The sequence below is a fragment of the Pelophylax lessonae genome, assembly GCF_965119305.1.
Source record: "Pelophylax lessonae genome assembly, chromosome: 3".
Taxonomy (NCBI): domain Eukaryota; kingdom Metazoa; phylum Chordata; class Amphibia; order Anura; family Ranidae; genus Pelophylax; species Pelophylax lessonae.
Window position 1 is genome coordinate 574946132 of NC_138770.1, and position 20168 is coordinate 574966299.

Here is a 20168-nt window from a genome sequence, read left to right on the forward strand (position 1 = left end):
CGCCACACACCAACGCTCGTCGGTGGAGGGCGCAAACGGATAAAGCAGTTTAAACTTATTCGGCACTGTAAAGGGCTTCTTTAAATTGCGCCACTGCTCATTAACAGTATGATGAAACTCTGCAGGGCAGGGAAAAACCTGCGCTGAATTGCGGGTTCTTTGCGTCCCAAAGGAGGACACCCTAGCAGGAGCAGTGGGCTCCTCCTCCAGGTGCAACGTATCCTTAATGGAGGCAATTAGCTCATCCATGAGTGCAAGCTCTTCAGGCGAGCCAGGGGGAGAAACATCAACCCCTTACACCTCCGCCTCCCCCTCAGACCCCATAAGGTCCAGAGATGAGCGAGACCCTGAGAAGGGCACGCCAGCCACAGCAGCCACATTGCCCTCTGAATCAGAGGAAATGGATAACCTGGCCCTTTTTGCGGATCGTTCAGCCATCAGCACATGCATCTGAGAAACTAAGGACGCCACTACCGTGGCCAGATCAGCCCCCTCGGGGGGAGCAGCAGCCCCCTGGTCCCCCACCAGGGCGGGGGGAAACTTGCTATCCTGAGAATCCATGCCCACAGCAATGAAAGGAAAAAAAGGTACTGGCCCTTTAACACCACGGCGAGCGCAGCCCACCGTACACTACTGTATGCACCGATCCTGCAGGGATAGAGAACACTGAGCAAGGAATGACAGGACAATGAAGGAAAAACCTGGAAAGAACACAAACAGGCTGCTGCCACCGATCGCTGTTCCAGAGAGAGGAAGTGATGCAATAACCGGCTGACTGATATCGCCTATGAAGGCTCCGCAAAAATGGCCGCTCGGCTGAGGGATAGAGGCTACAAGAAAATGGCGCCAACATGTGCTCGAACGAGCGCGGCCCACCAAATGGCGGCGAGTGGCGCCAAAACACAGCGCTGTACAGAGACAGGGCCGTCCATAGCATTTCTGCAAAAAAATGGCGGGCCGCAACAGCGGCCGCCGCTCAAGCATGTCTGCACCCAATCTGCCCCAGACAGAACTCACAGCAGAGCGGGAGGGCCCCCCCCCCCTCGCAGCCCACAAAGGCGTGCTAACCCATACAGGGATTTGACAGGGAGCCCGCACTTCACAGACATGGGGGTACACACAGCCACAGACTGACACCCACACAGATGGTCCCCACACAGAAGGTGCTTACCGTACCGGATGGCGTGGGGAGCCGTCTCCAGCGACAAACCGCTATCAAGACGACAGGGAGTGCCGCAGCCAGGACGCTGTGGACTGCAGCACAAGACCGCAGAATGGCGTCCAGTGAGGTAGCCACCTCACAGGCAGCATCCCTGCAGCGAGCAGGGATGGGTCGTTCATGGCGCCAGGGCGAACCGTAGCTGAACACCCGATGGCAGGCTGGGGATCCATCTGGCCCTCAGCCCTGGGGTCCAGGGCGGCCAGTCCGAGACCCAGCTCCGCATGATCATCTTCATCCAAAGATCCCTAAACTAAAGCTGACAAAATAACAGCTAGTAAGAAAAGAAAAATACTTGAAATAAAATCAAAAAAAGGGTAGAAGGCTGAGACTGAAGCCCCAGCACAGGAAAGCCTGCTACTCCTAAGCTAGGCAAGATCAAACTGAGTTGGGAATGCTGGTGCAGGGAGGTATTGACTAAGGGGACAGCCCCTAGGGGTGTGTCTATGCTAAAAGGTTTTGTTATTAACAAATCTTGTGCCTAGCTACTCCTGCGGAGCAAAGGTCAATACCCATCGGTGAAGACTTGTGAGTGGGCGGCGACTGTCGGGAGGACGTAAGAGAAAAGAGTTCTCTTGATCGAAAGAGCTCTTTAAAATTGTACACTTGAAAAATAAGTTGGCGGATCCACCTGTGTTTGGTAGATTTGAAACATGTGTGACCCTTCTTTGGGCCCTCAGGAGGCCAGAAGAGGGAATCCAACTGTCGAACAGCCACTGTCAACTTCAGGTAACAATGGAAACCATGAACCACATTCAAGGTGTGAAGAGCCTGGTCTCCCTATGACTGAGGCCTAAGTGAGGACAATAAAGTCCTGGTTGAGGTGAAACAGAGAAATCACCTTGAGCAAAAAGGATATCTGCGATAGTTAAAACCACCTTGTCATGATGTAATACCAGAAATCGTTCTTTACAAGGAAAAAAAAAAAGAAGGAGCAGCCAATTCCGACACAATTCGAGCTGAAGCAATGGAAAGAAAATAACTTTTTTCAAGTCAGAAGAACCAAATGAATATCCTGGATGGATTGAAATGGAGATTTCCGCAATACAGATACTAAATTAAGTTCACATGGAATCAAGAAAGTCTTAACTCATGGAACAAGGCCTAACAGCTTGAACAAAGGCACGCACCAAAGCTTGTGAGGCATTCTATCTCTGTAGAAATGACCACCAATGCTGAAATTTGACCCTTGTGGGTGCTCAAGGGTAGGCCCTGACCCACTCTAGACTGGACAGAAGTCAGAATACAGCCAACCACATGCTTGTGATGATGAAAATCCCAAGCCTCAAACAAGGCAAAAGAAGGCTTCCAACTTCTGTTAATCTTCTGGAACTTGCTTTCCTAGCCTTCAGCAGGGTAGGAAAGACCAAATCAGAAAATCAGCGACACACCTGTCCTTTAGGACCCTGGCTTCAAAAGCCATGCCAGTAAAGCCAGAAAGAAAAGTAAAAGAAAGATGGGAGATTGGACCTTGGAATTGAAGCTTAGGTCAGACTGGAAGAGTCCATGGGGGTCACAATGTTGGTGTACCAAGTTCTCTTGTGTCAAGCTGGGATTATCAGGATTACCAAATTCCTTTCACTCTAATCCTGTGAAGAAGCAGCAAGTGTTGCAATGGAGGAAGGCTTACCTAAAAAATATTGTTGTCATGGTGCCACCAGAGCATTTAGCACGAATGTTTGAGGACCCTTGGTCCTGGAGACAAAGCTGCCCAGTTTTGCACTGAAAATGGATGCCAGAAGACCACATCTGGGGCTACCGGTCACTGAAATAGTTCCTCAAACACCTCTGGGTGAAGAGCCTACTCCCCCAAAGATAGCTGTTGGCTAGGAAAGTCCACCTCCCAATTTCCCACACCTGGAATGTGTATGGTGGATATCGCTGGAACATAAGTTATGCCCAAAACAGTAGAAGCTCTACCTCCTTCTGGGCTGCCTGACTCTTGGTGCCTCCTTGATTAATGTAGGTCACTGCTGTGACATTGTCTGATTAAACACTCACGGGGAAGCCCTTCAGCATCCCTGACCAAGGGAGCAGGGTGAGGCAATCACCCTCAATTCTAACATGTTTATGAGCAACAACCTCTTCTGTGGAGATCAAGTGCCCTAGACCAAAAGTTGGTCTAGGATTCCTCCCCCTCTTGAAATGAAACTGGGCAAAGGACACTGCCTTGAAGGAGGCTACCATATTTCCCAGAACCTTCATGCAAAAGCAAAGAACTATGACCATTTTGAGCAAGCCCACCAGTCCCCAAAGTAAGACATTTGTCCAGAAGGAGGATCACTTTTGCCTGGACAACGTCCAGGATTATGTCCAGATATTTCAGTCTCTGGGATCAAGGTAGACTACTGAAAATCTAGAACCAATGTGAACCACTCCAGAATGTGTATTGTGTGAGCCACATGGGTCTCAAAGTGGTTCAGATTTCTCCTGCAGAAGTAGGTCGTCTAGGTACCCTTTGGTAGGGATCCTCTTTGAACGCAAGGTTGCCAAAACTGGAGCTAGGACTTTGGCAAACTGAGACAGGCCGAATGGCAGGGCCACAATCTGAGAATGGCGGTCCCTCCACCACCAACCTCAGAAACCTTTGGTGAGGTGAAAATTTTTGAACATGTAAATAAACATCACTGATATCCACAGAAGTCAGAAAATGTATATGATGAAGAGAGGCCACTACGGACCATACACATTCCATCTGGAAATTCTGTACCCCTAGTAACTTTTTGAATCTCTTTAGATCCAATGTAGGACAATACATCTCAGTTTGGTTTTGGAACAGTGAAGAGGTTCAAGTAGAAACTGTGAAGCTTATCTGTAAGCAGAACAATCACTCCTCGAGATACATGATATTCAAGAGCTTTTAAAAGTAAAAATTTATTTTGTGGATTTAAAGAAACATTTGAAAGAATGGAGCATGGAGGGGGGAAGGTTCTGAAATTCCACCTTGTAACCACAAGCCACAATTTTGTGGACCCATTTGCCAGCATTCTCCCCCAGCCTTACCTCTATGAAGGCATGTAAACCTCCCTCTACCAGAAGTGAGTGGGGTCATCCCTTCATTGTGAAGAGGACTTATCCCCTGGTATAGCGTGTTTCCTATTTGCAGGCTTGGCCTGCTTTATACATGCTAGTAAAGTACTCTTACCCACAGTTACGTCCTGGACGTAACCATCCAAAGTCAGACCAAACCACCATTTCCTTTGAAAGGGGCAAACATTCTACACACTTCTGGCAAGGTAACACCACTGACCCACACTTTAGTCATCGAGTCAGGATCCTGCATGGAGTCTTTCAGGATAGCCACTGAAAACCAGAGAGCTCATGGAAAATCCTCCAAGTTTCTGCTTGATTCGGTTTCCCCACTAGCAGGATTCCTGCCTCTTTTAAAAAAAAAAAAAAAAAAAAAAAAAAAAGATTTGAATGGTGTGGTGGAACTTCTATGCAATACCATATCAAGGTATTGCCCAGAGGCACCATCCCATCAGAAACATGCAAATCAAACAAAATCCCAAATATATGTGGGACTTTGTGCCAACTGGGAGATTCCATATGTGTAAGTAACACCAAAGCATAGAAAAAAAATATAAACAGAGTTCATAAAAATGGTGACTCAAGAATGCATCAGTCACAAGGTATACATTGAAAAGATTGAGGCAGGTGAAGTCAAGCGCATCCTAAAATAACATGATATTGGGCACTACCACTTCTTCAGGACCAAGGATGCCAAATCATCAGACTGGATCATCACAAATGTATGCACTCTAAAACTAAAATAATGCAATATAATCCAAGTATACAATCAAATAAATCAACATGCTATAGACAAAAATATGTAAATTGCAGAGACAAAAATTAACAAAATCAATCGTTATTGCAATACATAAACATAAATCTATCAGTGGATTCACTTCACAGCAGACATTATTTCTTCAACTTGTAAAAGTTTACCATTCAATACTTGAGTAATATCTGCTTTATGATGGATCTGTCTGTGAGGAGCAGGATCTGAACTGGACGGCTGGGTTAACCTCCCTGGTGGTATGATTCTTCAGGATTTTAGGTGCTGAAAGCGGTACCATTATTTTTCATGTAATTCTTAAGAATGAGCAGCCCAAACCAACTATTTACATATGATTTTTATTTACTGTGCGTTCTTCTTTATAACATCTCGGGTATGATAAAGTTTGAAACACAAAATCATAAATTATAATATAATAAAAAACTATAAAAAAGTTAAAGTATGTATACACATTATATATATATAGTACAGTAAAACGGCAGGAAAGGGCACTGGGGGGCAAACTAATGTGATTTTTTTTTTATTTTGAATTGTATCAGTGTGTTTGGTGTGTTTTACATTTGAATTTGCCGCCGGTTCCACCCCCCGCGAACATCGCGTCGCAGGAGATGGAAGGCGGGGCACGGAGAGGATCGGGAGGAAGATCCGCCGCCAGACACCGCCGGGATAAATCGCTGGATCCCGGTGACAAGGTAAGTAACCCTGCTTTCAGGATCCAGCGATGCTTCTGGCGGTACCCCTAGTGTGGCTCGGGGGTTACCGCTTTTGGCTCTGAAATTTAACCCCGAGCCACGCTAGGGAATACCGCTAAGGAGGTTAAGCAGCAAAGAAGCGTTGGGTCTCTGATATAGGAGGATTGAAGTGTTGAGATCCTGGGATTAGTCACACACGTGATCAGCCACTTTAAAAGAGGGTGTGGGACTGGTATGCATATTACCTGCCTTTGGTGCTGTGGTCACTGGATCTGTGGATTCACTTGATGGCTTACAATTATTTCTTCAACTTGTAAAAGACACAGATGCACTTTATGGATTGTGAACACAGTGTACATTATTTAATTTTTGCATTTGATTTAGAATTTTTTTACTTGGTGGATTATACACATGGGACTTTTTATTAATTTATTACTTTATACATAAGTGAAAATAGATTTCATTATTGATTTATGTGCACTGAAGGATTTCTTAGGCTTCATATACACAGCTGTAGAAATTTTACCGGTGTTCTAGGAAAAAACTTCTGCGTAAGGATCAGTAAAATACTTGCGTATAGATGCGTTTAAGCGCGTATGTGCACATAAATTAAGTCTAAATGCATATACACGCATTTATACGCATAAGCGCATGTTAACGATTTTTGGATTCTGTGTTATGGATCTGAATACAGTGCATGTTTACGCACCTGTGTAAATGGCTCTATTGAGAACAATGCAGCTGTGTTTAGATGCATAATTTAAAAAAACTGTTTGATATGCTTTTTTCTGTTTCAATCTTTTTTTTTTGATTTTCAATGAAAAAGAAAGGATACAAAACAATTTGATTGTACAATGCCAAGCTGTCAGGAGGCAATGGAAACCAACAACATCAAGATCAGCAAGACAATGATAAAGGTTTTATATCAGTTTTTGTGAATAAAGCCTTATAGTGAATGTATTATAAGCACTGATGGATTTATTTGATTATGCAATTTTATAGGAGACCCATAAAGGTGGAACACATGTAACTGGAGATAAAGGTATAGCCAACTTCAAAGGGTGCAAGTACAACATAAGGGACGGACCACCTCACCTAGACAAGATTTGATCCAGTTCCTACAATCAATAATTCACTTTATTTTTGTCTAGAACATGTTAATTTATAGGATTGTGTGTATACTTGGATTCTATTGTATTATTTTCATTTTAGAGGGCATACATTGTGACATTCAAGTCTGATGAATTGGCATCCTTGGTCCTGAAAAAGCAGCGTGACCAGGAAACGCTTGGAACAAGATCACGTTTTTCTAGGATGAATTTGACCTCACCTGCCGCAATCTTGAGGGCAAACGTTTTTAATGTATATATTGTGACTGATCCATTTATGAGTCACTTTTTTTTATTGATATGTTTAAAAAAAAAATTATTTTGTAAGAGCTTACCGTAAAATTATTTTCTCCGAGTCCTCTGACAGTCGCCGCCCACTCATACAATCTGCACGTCTGGGTATTGGTCTTATCCACAGGAGTAAGCTAGGCAGAAGATTTTGTTAGAATATACACAAAAACTTTGCATAGACACACCTACAGGGGGCTGTCCCTCTGGTCCAATACCCCCACCTAGCTGCATTCCCAATTCAGTTTGGTAGCAAGCAGTATAGAGATCCATGAACCCCAAAATAGGGGTGGGGGACGGCGACTGTCAGAGGACTCAGAGAAAAGAATTTTACGGTTAAGTTCTTACAAAAATTCTATTTTCTCTTACGTCCGCTGACAGTCGCCGCCCACTCCTACACTGCTTTAGGACGTCCCAGACGTGCAGATTGTATATGTGAGGGGTGGGCAACTTAATCGTCAAAAAGGCAACGCAGCACCCAGGTCAGAGAAAAGAACCTTTTCTGAACCAGAAAGGTAAAACACTGGGTAACAAGAAAGCTCAACAAGAGCGCAAAAAAACCCAGGAAAGCAAAGTAAACAAGGGGAAAAAAAAACCCTAACAGGAGGAGACAGGCTAAAAACTACCCTGTCTCCGCTAAGGCACTGCCGCACTCAGAACTTTGCGGCCAAAAGAGGCCTCTGCTGATGCCAGGACATCAAGTTTGTAAAATTTTGTAAAGGTATGCACGGACGACCAGGTCGCCGCCTTGCACACCTGAGTCACCGACGCCTCATGGCGGAAGGCCCAAGACGCACTAATCGCTTTGGTAGAGTGCGCTGTGACAGGGAAAGGTGGAACCTGATCCCTAATTGAATAGGCCTGAATCCAACTTTCTGAAAGATTCAGTAGACGACAGGTAAACTCTGATCGCCCGGACCACATCCAAGGAATGCAAGGCAAACTCCTTAGGATGCTTAGGCTTAGCACGCAGTGAAGGCAAGACAATGTCCTCATTGAGATGGAAATCCGAAACCACTTTCGGGAAGAAAGGACTGATGAGGTCGCAAGACCACCTTATCCCTATGAACAACCAGATATGGGGAGCGGCAAGATAGTGCCGCCAACTCCGACACTCTGCGAGCAGATGTGATCGCCACCAGAAAGGCAACTTTCCGTGACAGCACAGGCAGAGGAATCTCAAAGGGAGGACGTTGCAAAAAACGGACAGAACCAAATTCAAGTCCCAAGGGGGCAAGGGTGCTCTCCTAGGGGGAGCCAGATGACACACCCATTGAATAAAGGTGCGGATCAAGGAATTTGATGCCAAGGGGTGCTGAAAGAGAATGGCCAGTGCAGACAACTGGCCCTTAATAGTGGTCAGCGCAAGACGCTGCTAACACCAGTTTGCAGGAAAGCCAACATCCTCGCCACCGAAAAAGAGCGGGGATGGAAACCCTGCGATTCACACCAGGCGAAATAAGCCTTCCAGGTACAATAATAAATCTTACCAGACGAGGCCTTCCTGGCCTTGAGCAAGGTAGGAATGACCGCCGACGAGAGGCCTCTGTCTCTCAAGACCTGGCTTTCAACAGCCACACAAAGCCAGCGACTGTAAAGCAGGATGGAAGATCGGCCCCTGAGACAGAAGATGATCTCGCAGTGGGAGCCGCCAGGGAGGCTTGACAACCAGTTGCATGATGTCTGCGTACCAAGACCGAGGCGGCCAGTCTGGGGCCACAAGAATCACCAACCTCGGTTTCAAGACCAGCCTGCGAAGGAATCCGGACAACAACTGAATCGGGGGAAAAGGCATAATTCACCCGATACTGATGCCAAGGCACCACCAACGCGTCCGAGGCGTCCGCCAAAGGGTCGTGCGTTCGTGCTACGAACCTTCCCACATGTTGTTGAGACGAGACGCGAGCAGGTCCACGTCCGGGGATCCCCAACGTGCACCCAGCATCCGAAACACCTCCGGGTGGAGGGACCATACCCCTTGGTCCAGGGTCTGGCGACTCAGATAGTCTGCCTACCAGTTCTCCACACCTGGAATGTGAATTGTCAAAATCGCAGGGACCTGCATCTCGGCCTAGGACAGAATCCCGGCCACTTCCGTGACGGCCGGGCACTCCTGGTGCCCACTTGGTGATCAATGTAAGCCACCGCGGTTGTGTTGTCCGTCCGGACATGCACTGGGCAGCCCTGAAGTCTATCCGACCAACGGAGCAAACAGCGCCTGATTGCCTGCAGTTCCAAGACATCTATCGGCAGGGAGGAGTCCCCCTCCGATGAAGTGCCCTGGGCAGACAACTTGCCCAGAACGCCACCCCAGCCTAACAGGCTGGCGCCCGTGGTGACCACAGTCCATAGCAATGGACGAAAGGACTTGCCGTCCTTCAGAGCCGGAGACTGGAGCCACGACAGGAAATCCGATCTTACTTGGGGGCTCAAATAAATCCTCAGTTCCAAAGACTGAGGATGTCCATCTCACCGGACCAGAATCTCCGCTTGTAGAGATCTCGTGTGAAAACTGTGCAAATGGGATCACCTGGAAAGCGGACACCATCAAGCCCAGGGACCTCATGCAGGTCCTAGGCGAGGAGAACTCGTTGTCCCTGAGGGACCTGACCTCGCCCTGCAGGACCCGGAGCTTGTCCTCCAGAAGAAAGACCTTCGCCTGGACGGAGTCCAGAATTATCCCCAGGAAAGGCAGGCGAACAGAAGGGGACAAGTCGACTTCTGAAAATTGATGGTCTACCCAAATTCCTGGAGCGTTTGAACCGTGATCGACAGATCGCGCAACAGAGTGGCACTGGAGCTCGACCCGAAATAGGAGATTGTCCATGAAATCGAGGATGGCAATCCCATGTACCCGTAACAGGGCTAGAACAAGAACCAAATCACGTTGGTAAAAAAACCCTGGGAGCCGAAGCGAGGCCGAAAGGCAACGCCACGAACTGATAATGCTCCTCCGTAACTGTGAACCGGAGGTACCTCTGACGACCCTCGTAAATAGGGATGTGTAGATACGCATCCTAGAGGTCGAAGGAAGCCAGGAAATCCCCTGGACTTGGGGATGCCACCACTGACCAGAGGGACACCATTCGAAACTTCTGAACCTGCACAAAGCGGTTTAGAAACCATAAGTCCAGAATTGTATGCACCTTGCCTTCCCTTCAGCTGTGAACAGATTCGCGTAAGAAAACCTCGAAACCTGTCCTGCCGTAGAACCGGCACGACCACCCCATGGGTGAGGGAATCCTAAACCGCCCGAAGGAGATCGAACGAGCGGGGGTGGAATAAAGAATTGAGGGAAGAATCTGTCTGCGGGGCGAGATCGAAACTCGATCTTACAAAAAGACGACTCCCCACATAAGCCAGATAGATGTGGCGGGAAAGAGTTATCACCCACCTTCAGCCGGGTTTTTTTTTTTTTTTTTCTTTAAACACCAGAAAAACCTCCACTGGCATTAAAGTCGAAGTCCGACTAACTAAGCGCAGGAACAAATAAAAAGCTATCTTTTTAAAAGAAAAAACACTTTTCTAGAGAGAAAAAATAATAAGAGGAAAAAAAGGCTGAGACTGCAGCCCCAGACAGGGAAAAGCCAGCCTACTCCTATGCTAGGCAGAAACAAAACTGAATTGGGAATGCAGCTAGGTGTGGGTATTGGACCAGAGGGACAGCCCCCTGTAGGTGTGTCTATACAAAGTTTTTTTGTGTATATTCTATCAAAATCTTCTGCCTAGCTTACTCCTGTGGATAAGACCAATTACCCAGACGTACAGATTGTATGAGTGGGCAGCGACTGTCAGAGGACGCAAGAGAAAAAGCAATATATGTTTTTTTTGTTTTTTTTTTTAAGACGCGTTGGTGTTACTCATATGGAATCTCCCAGATGGCACAGAGACCCATGATTATTTAGGATTCCTCTCATCATTGGAAGAGTCTAGACCTGGAGGTTCTGGCACATGCCTACCGATGCAACAGCTGGTTGTAGTGCTGCTACCACCAGAGTAAAGTAAACTTAGATTAGCACCTCCAGGTATTTGCCCAATGCATCGTTAAACACTGGTACCTCATCTACTGGGAATGTTATTAACCACTTTACTACCGCTTACGGGAATACTACTGCGGCAGAGTGGCTCGTTCCCGTCCAGTCACGTAGTATTAACGTGACTGGACTCCTCCCCTTCTGGGCGGCGCTTGCGCGCCGCCGGAGGCTCGCTCCCGCTGTTTTCATTCACAGCGGGAGTCGGGCCAGGGGAGGAGCAGCGGCGATCGCCGCTGCTCTTACCCGATCGTCGGGGATCGAGTCTGGAGATCCGCCCGCTGTGTGTAAACACAGCGGGCGGATCTCCATAGTGACAGGGAGTGACAGATCGGACTGTTCAGCATAGCTGGACATCCGATCTGTCCATGAATCACATAGTCACCTCCCCCCCTACACGTCAGTAAGCACCAGGCATACATTAACCCCTCCCTCTCCAATAAAATTAACCCCTTCCCTGCCAGTGTCATTTTTACAGTAACAGTGCATATATATAGCACTGATTACTGCAGTAATGTCACTGGTACCCCCAAAAGTGTCAAAAATGTCAGTCAGGGGTCCGGTCTGTCCGCCGCAATGTCGCAGTCCCGCAAAAAAAATCGCAGATCGCCGCCATTACGCGTTAAAAAAAAAACACCAAAAATGACAGAAATCTTTCCCTTTGTTAGTAAACGCAATAACTTTTGCGCAAACCAATCAAAATACGCTTATTGCGATTTTTTTTACCAAACATATGTAGCATAAAACAAATTGGCAAAAAACTTTTAAAAAAATTGGTTTTTACATCTTTTTTGGGGGGAATTTCATATAAAAAAATGTGAAAAATATTGTTATTTTTTCAAAATAAACGCTCTTTTTTTGTTTATAGCGCAAAAAGTAAAAATCGCACAGGTGATCAAATACCACCAAAAGAAAGCTCTGTTTGTGGGAGAAAAAGGACGTAAATTTCGTTTGGGTACGGCGTCGCACGACCGCGCAATTGTCAGTTGAAGTCGCACAGCGCCGAATCGCAAAAAGTGGCCTGGACGGAAGACAGCAAAATCCTCCGGTTGTAAAGTGGTTAAGATAAGAACCTACCAAATCTACCGGAGGCAAACTGTCTTTTAGAGAACCTGCTCTCCATGGGGTATTACTGAGCAAACCTTTTTGGCGGATCAAGTGCCTTGTCAGGTTGAGCTCAGTTTACGTACAAAATATTTCATGTGAGGGTGCACAGGAAAGTATTGAGGATGCTGGGGTGGACATCATAACCCAAATCCTTAAACCTTTGGAGAAAAGGACTTGGGAGCAGTAACTTCAGATTAGTCAGAACTACTTACTCATGAAGAATTACAAAGGCTTTTTGAGCCTGGGATAAACTCTGAACCTGGGGGCCTTCAGGAGTAGATTCCCCAGATAAGGATTATTATGCGACACCCCCCCCCCCCCTACTGGATTAGCACAAAGGACACTGTGCCAGTAAACACCGGTGTGATGGTTTTCCCACTATGAAATTCCTAGGAATTCTGTGTCTCAGTACCCACCCCCCCCCCCAAGGAACTAGCATGGCCCTTTAAAACTTGCTGCAATCAGTACAGTAGTCTCACAGGAGACAATGGAGCTGCTGTGACCTGTGGTCCTCTCCAAGAATGCACAGCTGTCCCCCTTTCACTGCTTCTTGAAGTCCTCCTCAGGATGCACTGTGACCTGTAGTCCCACAGAAACAGTTTTTGTTAGGATAGTGTTCTGGGAGCGCTGCTTCTCTCCACACGAGGATTAAGATAGGGGTACCAGCAGAGCTACCTTTAAAAGGGGCACTCACCAATCCTGTCGCAGGATCCCTTGAGGGGTTCAATCTTCACCCATTTTGGTGGGTAATGCTGCAAAAGACCTTCATGGACTCAACTCCCCAGCTGGGATGGCTGCCCTGGACTTGCTCAGCACCCTACCGGTCTTTAGTGGCAAAATACAATTGTACAGGGTCCAGTGCCGACCATGCAAAAAGAACCTCAGGGCAAAGACATCCTAAAAAAGTTGCCATCAAAAGCAGGACTCTGCAGCAAATCTGGTGGCAAGGTTCTTTTTGCCTGGTTTTTCTTTGGCCACCGGAATTGGGTAGATTTAGTCATAGTCGGCACACAGTCGGTATACCCATTCCCCCCTATCTGTTTTTGTATTTTTGGTCCAGTGTCGACCTGCAACATTACAGGCCATTCCCACGTGTCTGAGCAGGCACCAAGTACCACTCCTCTAAGCGCTGGAAAGCCATAGGAAAATGGATCAGGATAATGCCAGTCTCCTTATCTCGGATGGAATCATTTAGAAGCTAGCTACATTTCTACAGAGAGCTGCAAAGCATAACCATCACTAACTGAAGCCTTTCCTGTCGGGAAGAGGTTATACCTAGGAGGTGACAATTTTTTTTAGCCAATGGCTGTATAGCCTTCCAGATATGAAACACTTCTGTGCCTTGTGTCCATACACGGTTTATCACTTCACTTAGTCATTCTTTAGTGATGCTTATTAACAATTCTATATTATACCTAGGAATATTACTATAACAATATACCTTAGCAGTAAAGATGGCTTGCCTGGCCGCAGGTATCATATACAACTGCTGAATGGTAGATGCCAGATAACAGGTAGCTCCAAGATTTGTGAGTCCAACAAACCTGCACTCCGCTCGCACATCATCATGTGGCCAGTAGTCCCACTTGTAGGGAGCATGGGAAGCTGTAGTGTAAAATGAACAATAAGACATTGCAGAAAAGATAGCTGTTCACCTAGGGCACAAAAAAAAAGCTATGCTACGGAAATCATTGTCCACATACATTTATTAAACACATCCTTAAATATTGTGCACAGCATAAAATATACAATGTTTGACCAATGAAGAAGTCATGTCTAGAAAGATATACATTATACAAATGTACATTTAGTATAATGTATTTTACAGAAAGTACCATTCATTCATCCCTTCACACATGCTGGGAACCTGAGCTAAAACACAGCATTTTTGATAATGCACTGTTCAAATATTCTCTGATGAAAAAAAAAAACCTGTTGCAAGATTTGGCAATTTTAGCAAATTTCAATGTGATACAGGCGCAGTTTAGGATATGCCACAGGAATGGTCTTTAAAAAAAGACCAAAATACAGCGCTTGCTATTAAATTAACAACTAAAATCTTACGAATTAAAATTAAAAAATTGTAGTTGTTAATTTAATAGCAAGCGCTGTATTTTGGTCTTTTTTCAAAGGCCATTCCCGTGGCATTTACTCAATTTTTACAGCAGCTGCTTATTTAGTTAATTTTAATAATTTTAAATTACATTATATAGTGCTTTTATCATTTCTCACACCTATTGGTCACCCTAAACTTGGCGCAGGGAATAAATATACTTTGTATATACCTTTCTGCAGTTTAGGATATGAGAAAGAATATCCAAAAAGCAGAGCTGGTAAGCAGCCAAGAAAAGAACAGCAGTCTCCTGAGGCGTCTCTACTCAGGTAGGATGTGTCACCTTTTTACGCAGACCACAAGGCTTTTGCTTTTATTTAGAGAGGGGGAGATGATTTAAAACTAGGGCTGAAACAACTAATTGATTATTCGTCAACTAATCGATTATGAAAATAGTTGTCAACTATTTTCATAATCGATTAGTTGGTCAGCCGATTAGTTGGCCTGCATACAGAAAGCATTATTTGTTTACATATCAGGAAATACAGCGAAGCACGCATACAGCTCAGTACACCGTTCATACATGTCAGAAGGTACAGTGCAGCACACATACAGCTCAGTACACTGTTTATACATGTCAGAAGGCACAGTGCAGTACACATTCAGCTTAGTACATCATCCATACATGTCAATAAGTGCCTAAGATCTTGTAAATATGAATGTTTGAGGAGCAATGCATCATGGGACATGTAGTCCTGGGCAGGAAGTGAGTGGTTCTGAAGGCAGAAGTTTTTCTTACCTAGCTATAGGGCTACTCTATACTATGCTTTGTAGCTTGCTATTGGGGCACTCTGAAGGCAGGAGAAGCCAGAGGCGTTGGTGGGGGGACCCCAGAAGAGGAGAATCAGGGCTGCTCTGTGCAAAATCATTACACAGAGCAGGTAAGTATAACAAGTTTGTTTAATAAAAAATTACTATAAAAGGCTGTGTAGGGAAGAACAGCATCTAAACCCAGAGAAGGTGGAGTCTGATAGACTGGAAGAAATAAAAGGCATTAATATTACATTTAAAGTAAACTTTTACCGGTATTGTGCATTCGATTCAAAACAATCATATCCATGAAAAAAAAAAAAAGTCTAATCTTTTAGTACTACTTTATTATAAAAGATTTATATCTCCCTTCCACCCTTCGTACAGCTTCATGTCTGACTTTTATTTAAAACGGCCCATATATAATACTTCTGGGGGTATTTGTTACTATATATAAAATATAAATAATATATATTACTTTCACTGTTTCACGGTATAAATTAAGCTCTTATAGTAGAAATTCTCTGCTCTTTTTGTACCATAAAAGGCTAATTTTAGTTTTTTTAACCCCATTATGAAAGGCGATACAAAAAAAAAAAAAAAGCATGCTCCTGCTAAACGTCTTAGGCCTGGTTCACACCTATGCGTTTTTTGGTGCTTTTTGCAGAAATGCACTACAGGTCATTTACCATTAGTTTCCTATGGGACAAGTTCACATCTACGCTTTTTTCAGCCGCTGCGTATTTTGAAAGGGTCACTGACTTTTTTCAACGCAAAACTGAAGCTGCAGAAAAGGATGTAGTGCATTTTTGTCACAATTTTATTTTTTTTTACACTGCCCAACAATAAATTGGCCAAAAAAAGCATAAAAAAAGCAAAACGCAAATCGCAGCAAAATCGCGTGTGCAAAAATGCAAAATGCACAGCAAAAAGTACTGCAGAAACAGATCAGAAGCAAGCTGCATAGGTGTGAACCAAGACTTATTCTGGTCATACACGTATCGATTTTCGAACGAGAATATTCATACGAAAACATGTGCATTCGAATGAAAGCACGTTGATTGAAATTTTCACTTGTTTTTAACATTCAGTTTCAAAACGAATGTAATTTCTGAACGAAAACCACATACACTGTCTGAAAACTCCATTGACCAAGAAGTTTTTTTATTTTGCTCATTCAAATTTTCCTGTCACTGTGGTCGAAAACGAAAGTCTATTTGACCGCACTAACAATCAGAAAATCGAACAAATGTTCATAAAATTACTTTTTTTTTTTTTCTTTTCTTTTTTTTTGAAGGAAGGAAGACATTGTTTTTGTATGGCCAGTATACGTGTATGGCCAGTTTTTGTTTTTTGTATGGCCAGTACAACATGCGCAGGTAGCTTTTATCAAGCCACCCTATGACAAGGGAGTCTGTCATACATAATACATTACAGTTCAGTCTAAAAATCGACAACATTTAAATTTTTTTATTTAAATAAAAAATTTGATCTTGGAGTCTGATGACATTTACCAGATTCAACCTCTAATAGTATATACAGTATATCTCTTCTGTCTGTTATTCTCAGAGTGGATAGGAGATTTTGCTCCCTAACCATATAGTTGGGTATTTATATTTACCACTGCATATAGATATTTAAGAATTGCCTTTTTTTTTAAACTTTACATATTAAACTAAAATAAATTATACACCACTCTTTTAAGGTTACTATCCGAATAATCGATACAATAATCGGCCAACTAATCGATTCTGAAAACGATCGTTAGTTGCCGCCCTATTTAAACCAAGTTTTAATTGCTGCCTGTGTGCACAACTGAGGTTTCTACTATTTCTAATCCCTGTGACAACATTTTCACTGCCTCTGAACTAGAAGGGAGTCTCATATATCAAGCATAAGGGCCTACTTGACTGATAATACACTGTACACTGCTTAGGCAGGTCCACTGTCTTCTCAAATCTCAAGCGTAAATGCTAATAAACTCCACAGCTGAGCAATTCCAATACCAGTTCTACATCTACTGTCTATAGAAAGCTATTGTTTTACAGAAGTTTAATTCTCCGATTTCAAGCCCAGTATTTTTGCCTTAGGAGAGAGGCCTTCAAACTGCCTTAGAACTGCAGAAACTAGAGAACAAGTTACACCCAAGATTGATCTCACTTTAAATCTAAACAACTGAATGCAATTTTACTCGAATATTTATCTTGGAAAGTGAAAAACCTGGAAAAATTATACGCAAATCAGGAAGTTAGGGACAGGGTATAACTACATACCATGGGGCACAATAGCAAAATTTTGTTGGGCCATGCAGCAACCTCTCTGTTTCCAGACAGTGTCAACTGTGACAAAGTGGGCTTGATTTACTAAAACTGGAGAGTGCAAAATCTGATGCAGCAGAGCATGGTAGCCAATCAGCTTCTTAAGCTGGCCATACACTAGGCGAAAAATCGTTCAAACTCATTTTCGAAAAACTAAAAATCGGCCGTGAGAGCAGACGATCGTGCCATCATGTAATTACTGAATTTCGAAGATAAATTGTTCAATGGACATAAATGAATCAGTTTTTCGTTCAGTTTGTCACATATACCTAGTGCAAACTGTGTCCATTAATTGGACGAAAAACGAACGATCGGACCAAATGACAGATTTTCAAATGATTTTTCAGCTAGTGTATGGCCAGCTTATAACTTATAACTTCATCATGTTCAATTAGGCTTTGAAAAAAAATAAATAAAAAAAAAAACTGGAAACAATTGTTTTCTATGCAGAGCTACATCAGATTGTGCATCAGTTTTAGAAAATCAACCTCAATGTGTCACTGACCTCAATACAAATTAAATCTAAACAAAAAATCGGAAGGGGGAGAGCTGCCAGCAGAGTCATTTACCGCTGCACGATTAATCATTAAAAGATCACAATCTCGATTTGACCTCCACCACACACACACACACACACACACACGATCTTAATCCAGCAATTCCCCAATTCATGTAAAAACTGCAGAGGAGTTCCCCTGCTAACAGCTGTCAAAAAATAAATAAAAGCAGCTGGCAACATTAACAACACTGCTCAGTGTTGAAAAAAGACAGATAAACAGAAACTGTATCTTATCCGTCCTTCTGTTTATTCATTTACATATCAAAGGGATGAACTTTGGTCTGCAAATGAAGTCAGTTTAAGGCCCTGTTCAGTGTCAGGTTCACACTGATATGACTCGAAGTCGCCCCGATTTCAGGCAACGAATGAAGTCGTCCGTGCACCGCGACTTCGGCGTTGCTTGCAATGACTTCTCATAATGGAAGTCAATGCAGGTCGCTCCGACTTTGCAAAAAATAGTGCAGGAACCTTTTCCTAAGTTGGAGTGACTTGAGTCGCTCTGATTAGAACGGTTCCATTGCACAGCATTGGAAGCTACTTGTCAGGCGACCAAGTCGGCTGACAAGTCGGATCAGTGTGAAACGGCACTCACACCTGAGCGTTTTTCAGTTTATAAAACGCTCATCTGTGAAAATCCAAAACGCCTAACAATCAGGCTCCATTCACACCTGAGCATTTTGTTTTCAGGCATTTTTTGGGCGTTTTTCAGGGGATTTTTTTCAGGCGTTTTTGGAGGCAGGCATTGACATCTAACAAAAACGCTGGTAATCAGCCCAAAAAGAAGTTCCTGTACTTTTTGTCAGCTACAGGCGTTTTGCTTCAGGTGACAAAACGCTCAGATGTGAACAGGGGCTATTGAAATGAATGGGATTTTGATTGTTGGGCGTTTTGGATTTTCGCAGATGAGCGTTTTATGAGCTGAAAAACGCTCAGGTGTGAACAGGGCCTCAAAATCCCATTCATTTCAATAACCCCTGTTCACATCTGAGCGTTTTGTCCCCTGAAGCAAAACGCCTGTAGCTGAAAAAAGTACAGGAGCTTCTTTTTGGGCTGATTACCAGCGTTTTTGTCAGATGTCAATGCCTGCCCCCAAAAAAGCCTGGAAAAAACGCCTTAAGGCTAAGTTCACATGTAGGCGTTTTGGGGCGTTTTTGGGGAGTTTTTCTGCTCTAGGATCAGCTCAAAAAAACACCCAACAAGACAAATCCTATTCATTTCAATGGCCCCTGTTCACATCTGAGCGTTTTGACGTTTTAAGCAAAACGCCCAACGCTCAAAAAAGCACATGAGCTTCTTTTTGGGCAGATTACAGGTGTTTTTATTTTTTTCAACCTAAAAACGCCTGCACAAAAACGCCTGTAAAAACGCCCATAAAAATGCCTAAAAAAAGCCTGTAATTAGCAACGCCAAGATGTGAACATAGCCTAAAAACGCCAGAAAAAATGCCTGAAAAAACGCCCGAAAAAACGCCTGAAAACAATATGCTCATATGGTGTGAATGGCGTCTAAAGAAACCTTGTTAAGTAAAACAATTATTTTATTTTTTGGTGGTTTTTATTAAATTGTTCCTCTGTTTAAACTCTTTTTAACCCTTAATAACAATTCAGTCTTAACTCCTCCATTTAAATATTTTCCTGCTGTTTTTTTTACTTTATTTACTTCTATTTTAAAACTATTCTTAATTAAAAAAGAGTTTTATTTGCTTTGTTCATTATTATTTTTTTTCTATCTTTAACATATATTTACACGTGTCATATTGAAAAAAGCACTAAATTATAAAATTAAAATATTCATTTTTAAAATTACATTTTAATACTTTATACCATTGTTGAAATGCAGTAGGCATCAGTAAATGGTATCAGCGAGTACTAAAAAAAAGAAAAAAAAAAAAAAAGACCCTAATAAAACTTAATGGTCGTTTTTTTTTTTTTTTAATTCTTTACACATTACATTTTTTTTTTTTTTTAATTACACTTCTTTAAAGTTGATTGAAGCAGAGAGTATTAGGTCTTATTTTATTGCCATCTTGTTCGATTGAAGCAGGCAAAGAATATTATGTCTTTTTTTTTTTATTGCCACCTTTTTTGATAACATAATGCTCATGGGTTGTAAATCTTTAAAATAAAAAAGTTCTTCAGAATTGTGAGAATCGTGATCTTTATTCTGAGTAAAAAAATTGTGAT

The 20168-nt window shown here is 43.3% G+C and overlaps 1 protein-coding gene across 1 annotated transcript in view; it reads right to left on the reverse strand.

Annotated features, from left to right (window-relative positions):
- Positions 1 to 20168, reverse strand: part of USP34 (ubiquitin specific peptidase 34) — a 600284-nt gene that overhangs the window by 222314 nt on the left and 357802 nt on the right. The window contains exon 42 of the mRNA XM_082250967.1: positions 13687 to 13850. Within this exon, the coding sequence (XP_082107093.1) occupies positions 13687 to 13850 (164 nt within the window). The remainder of the gene's footprint in view (positions 1 to 13686; positions 13851 to 20168) is intronic.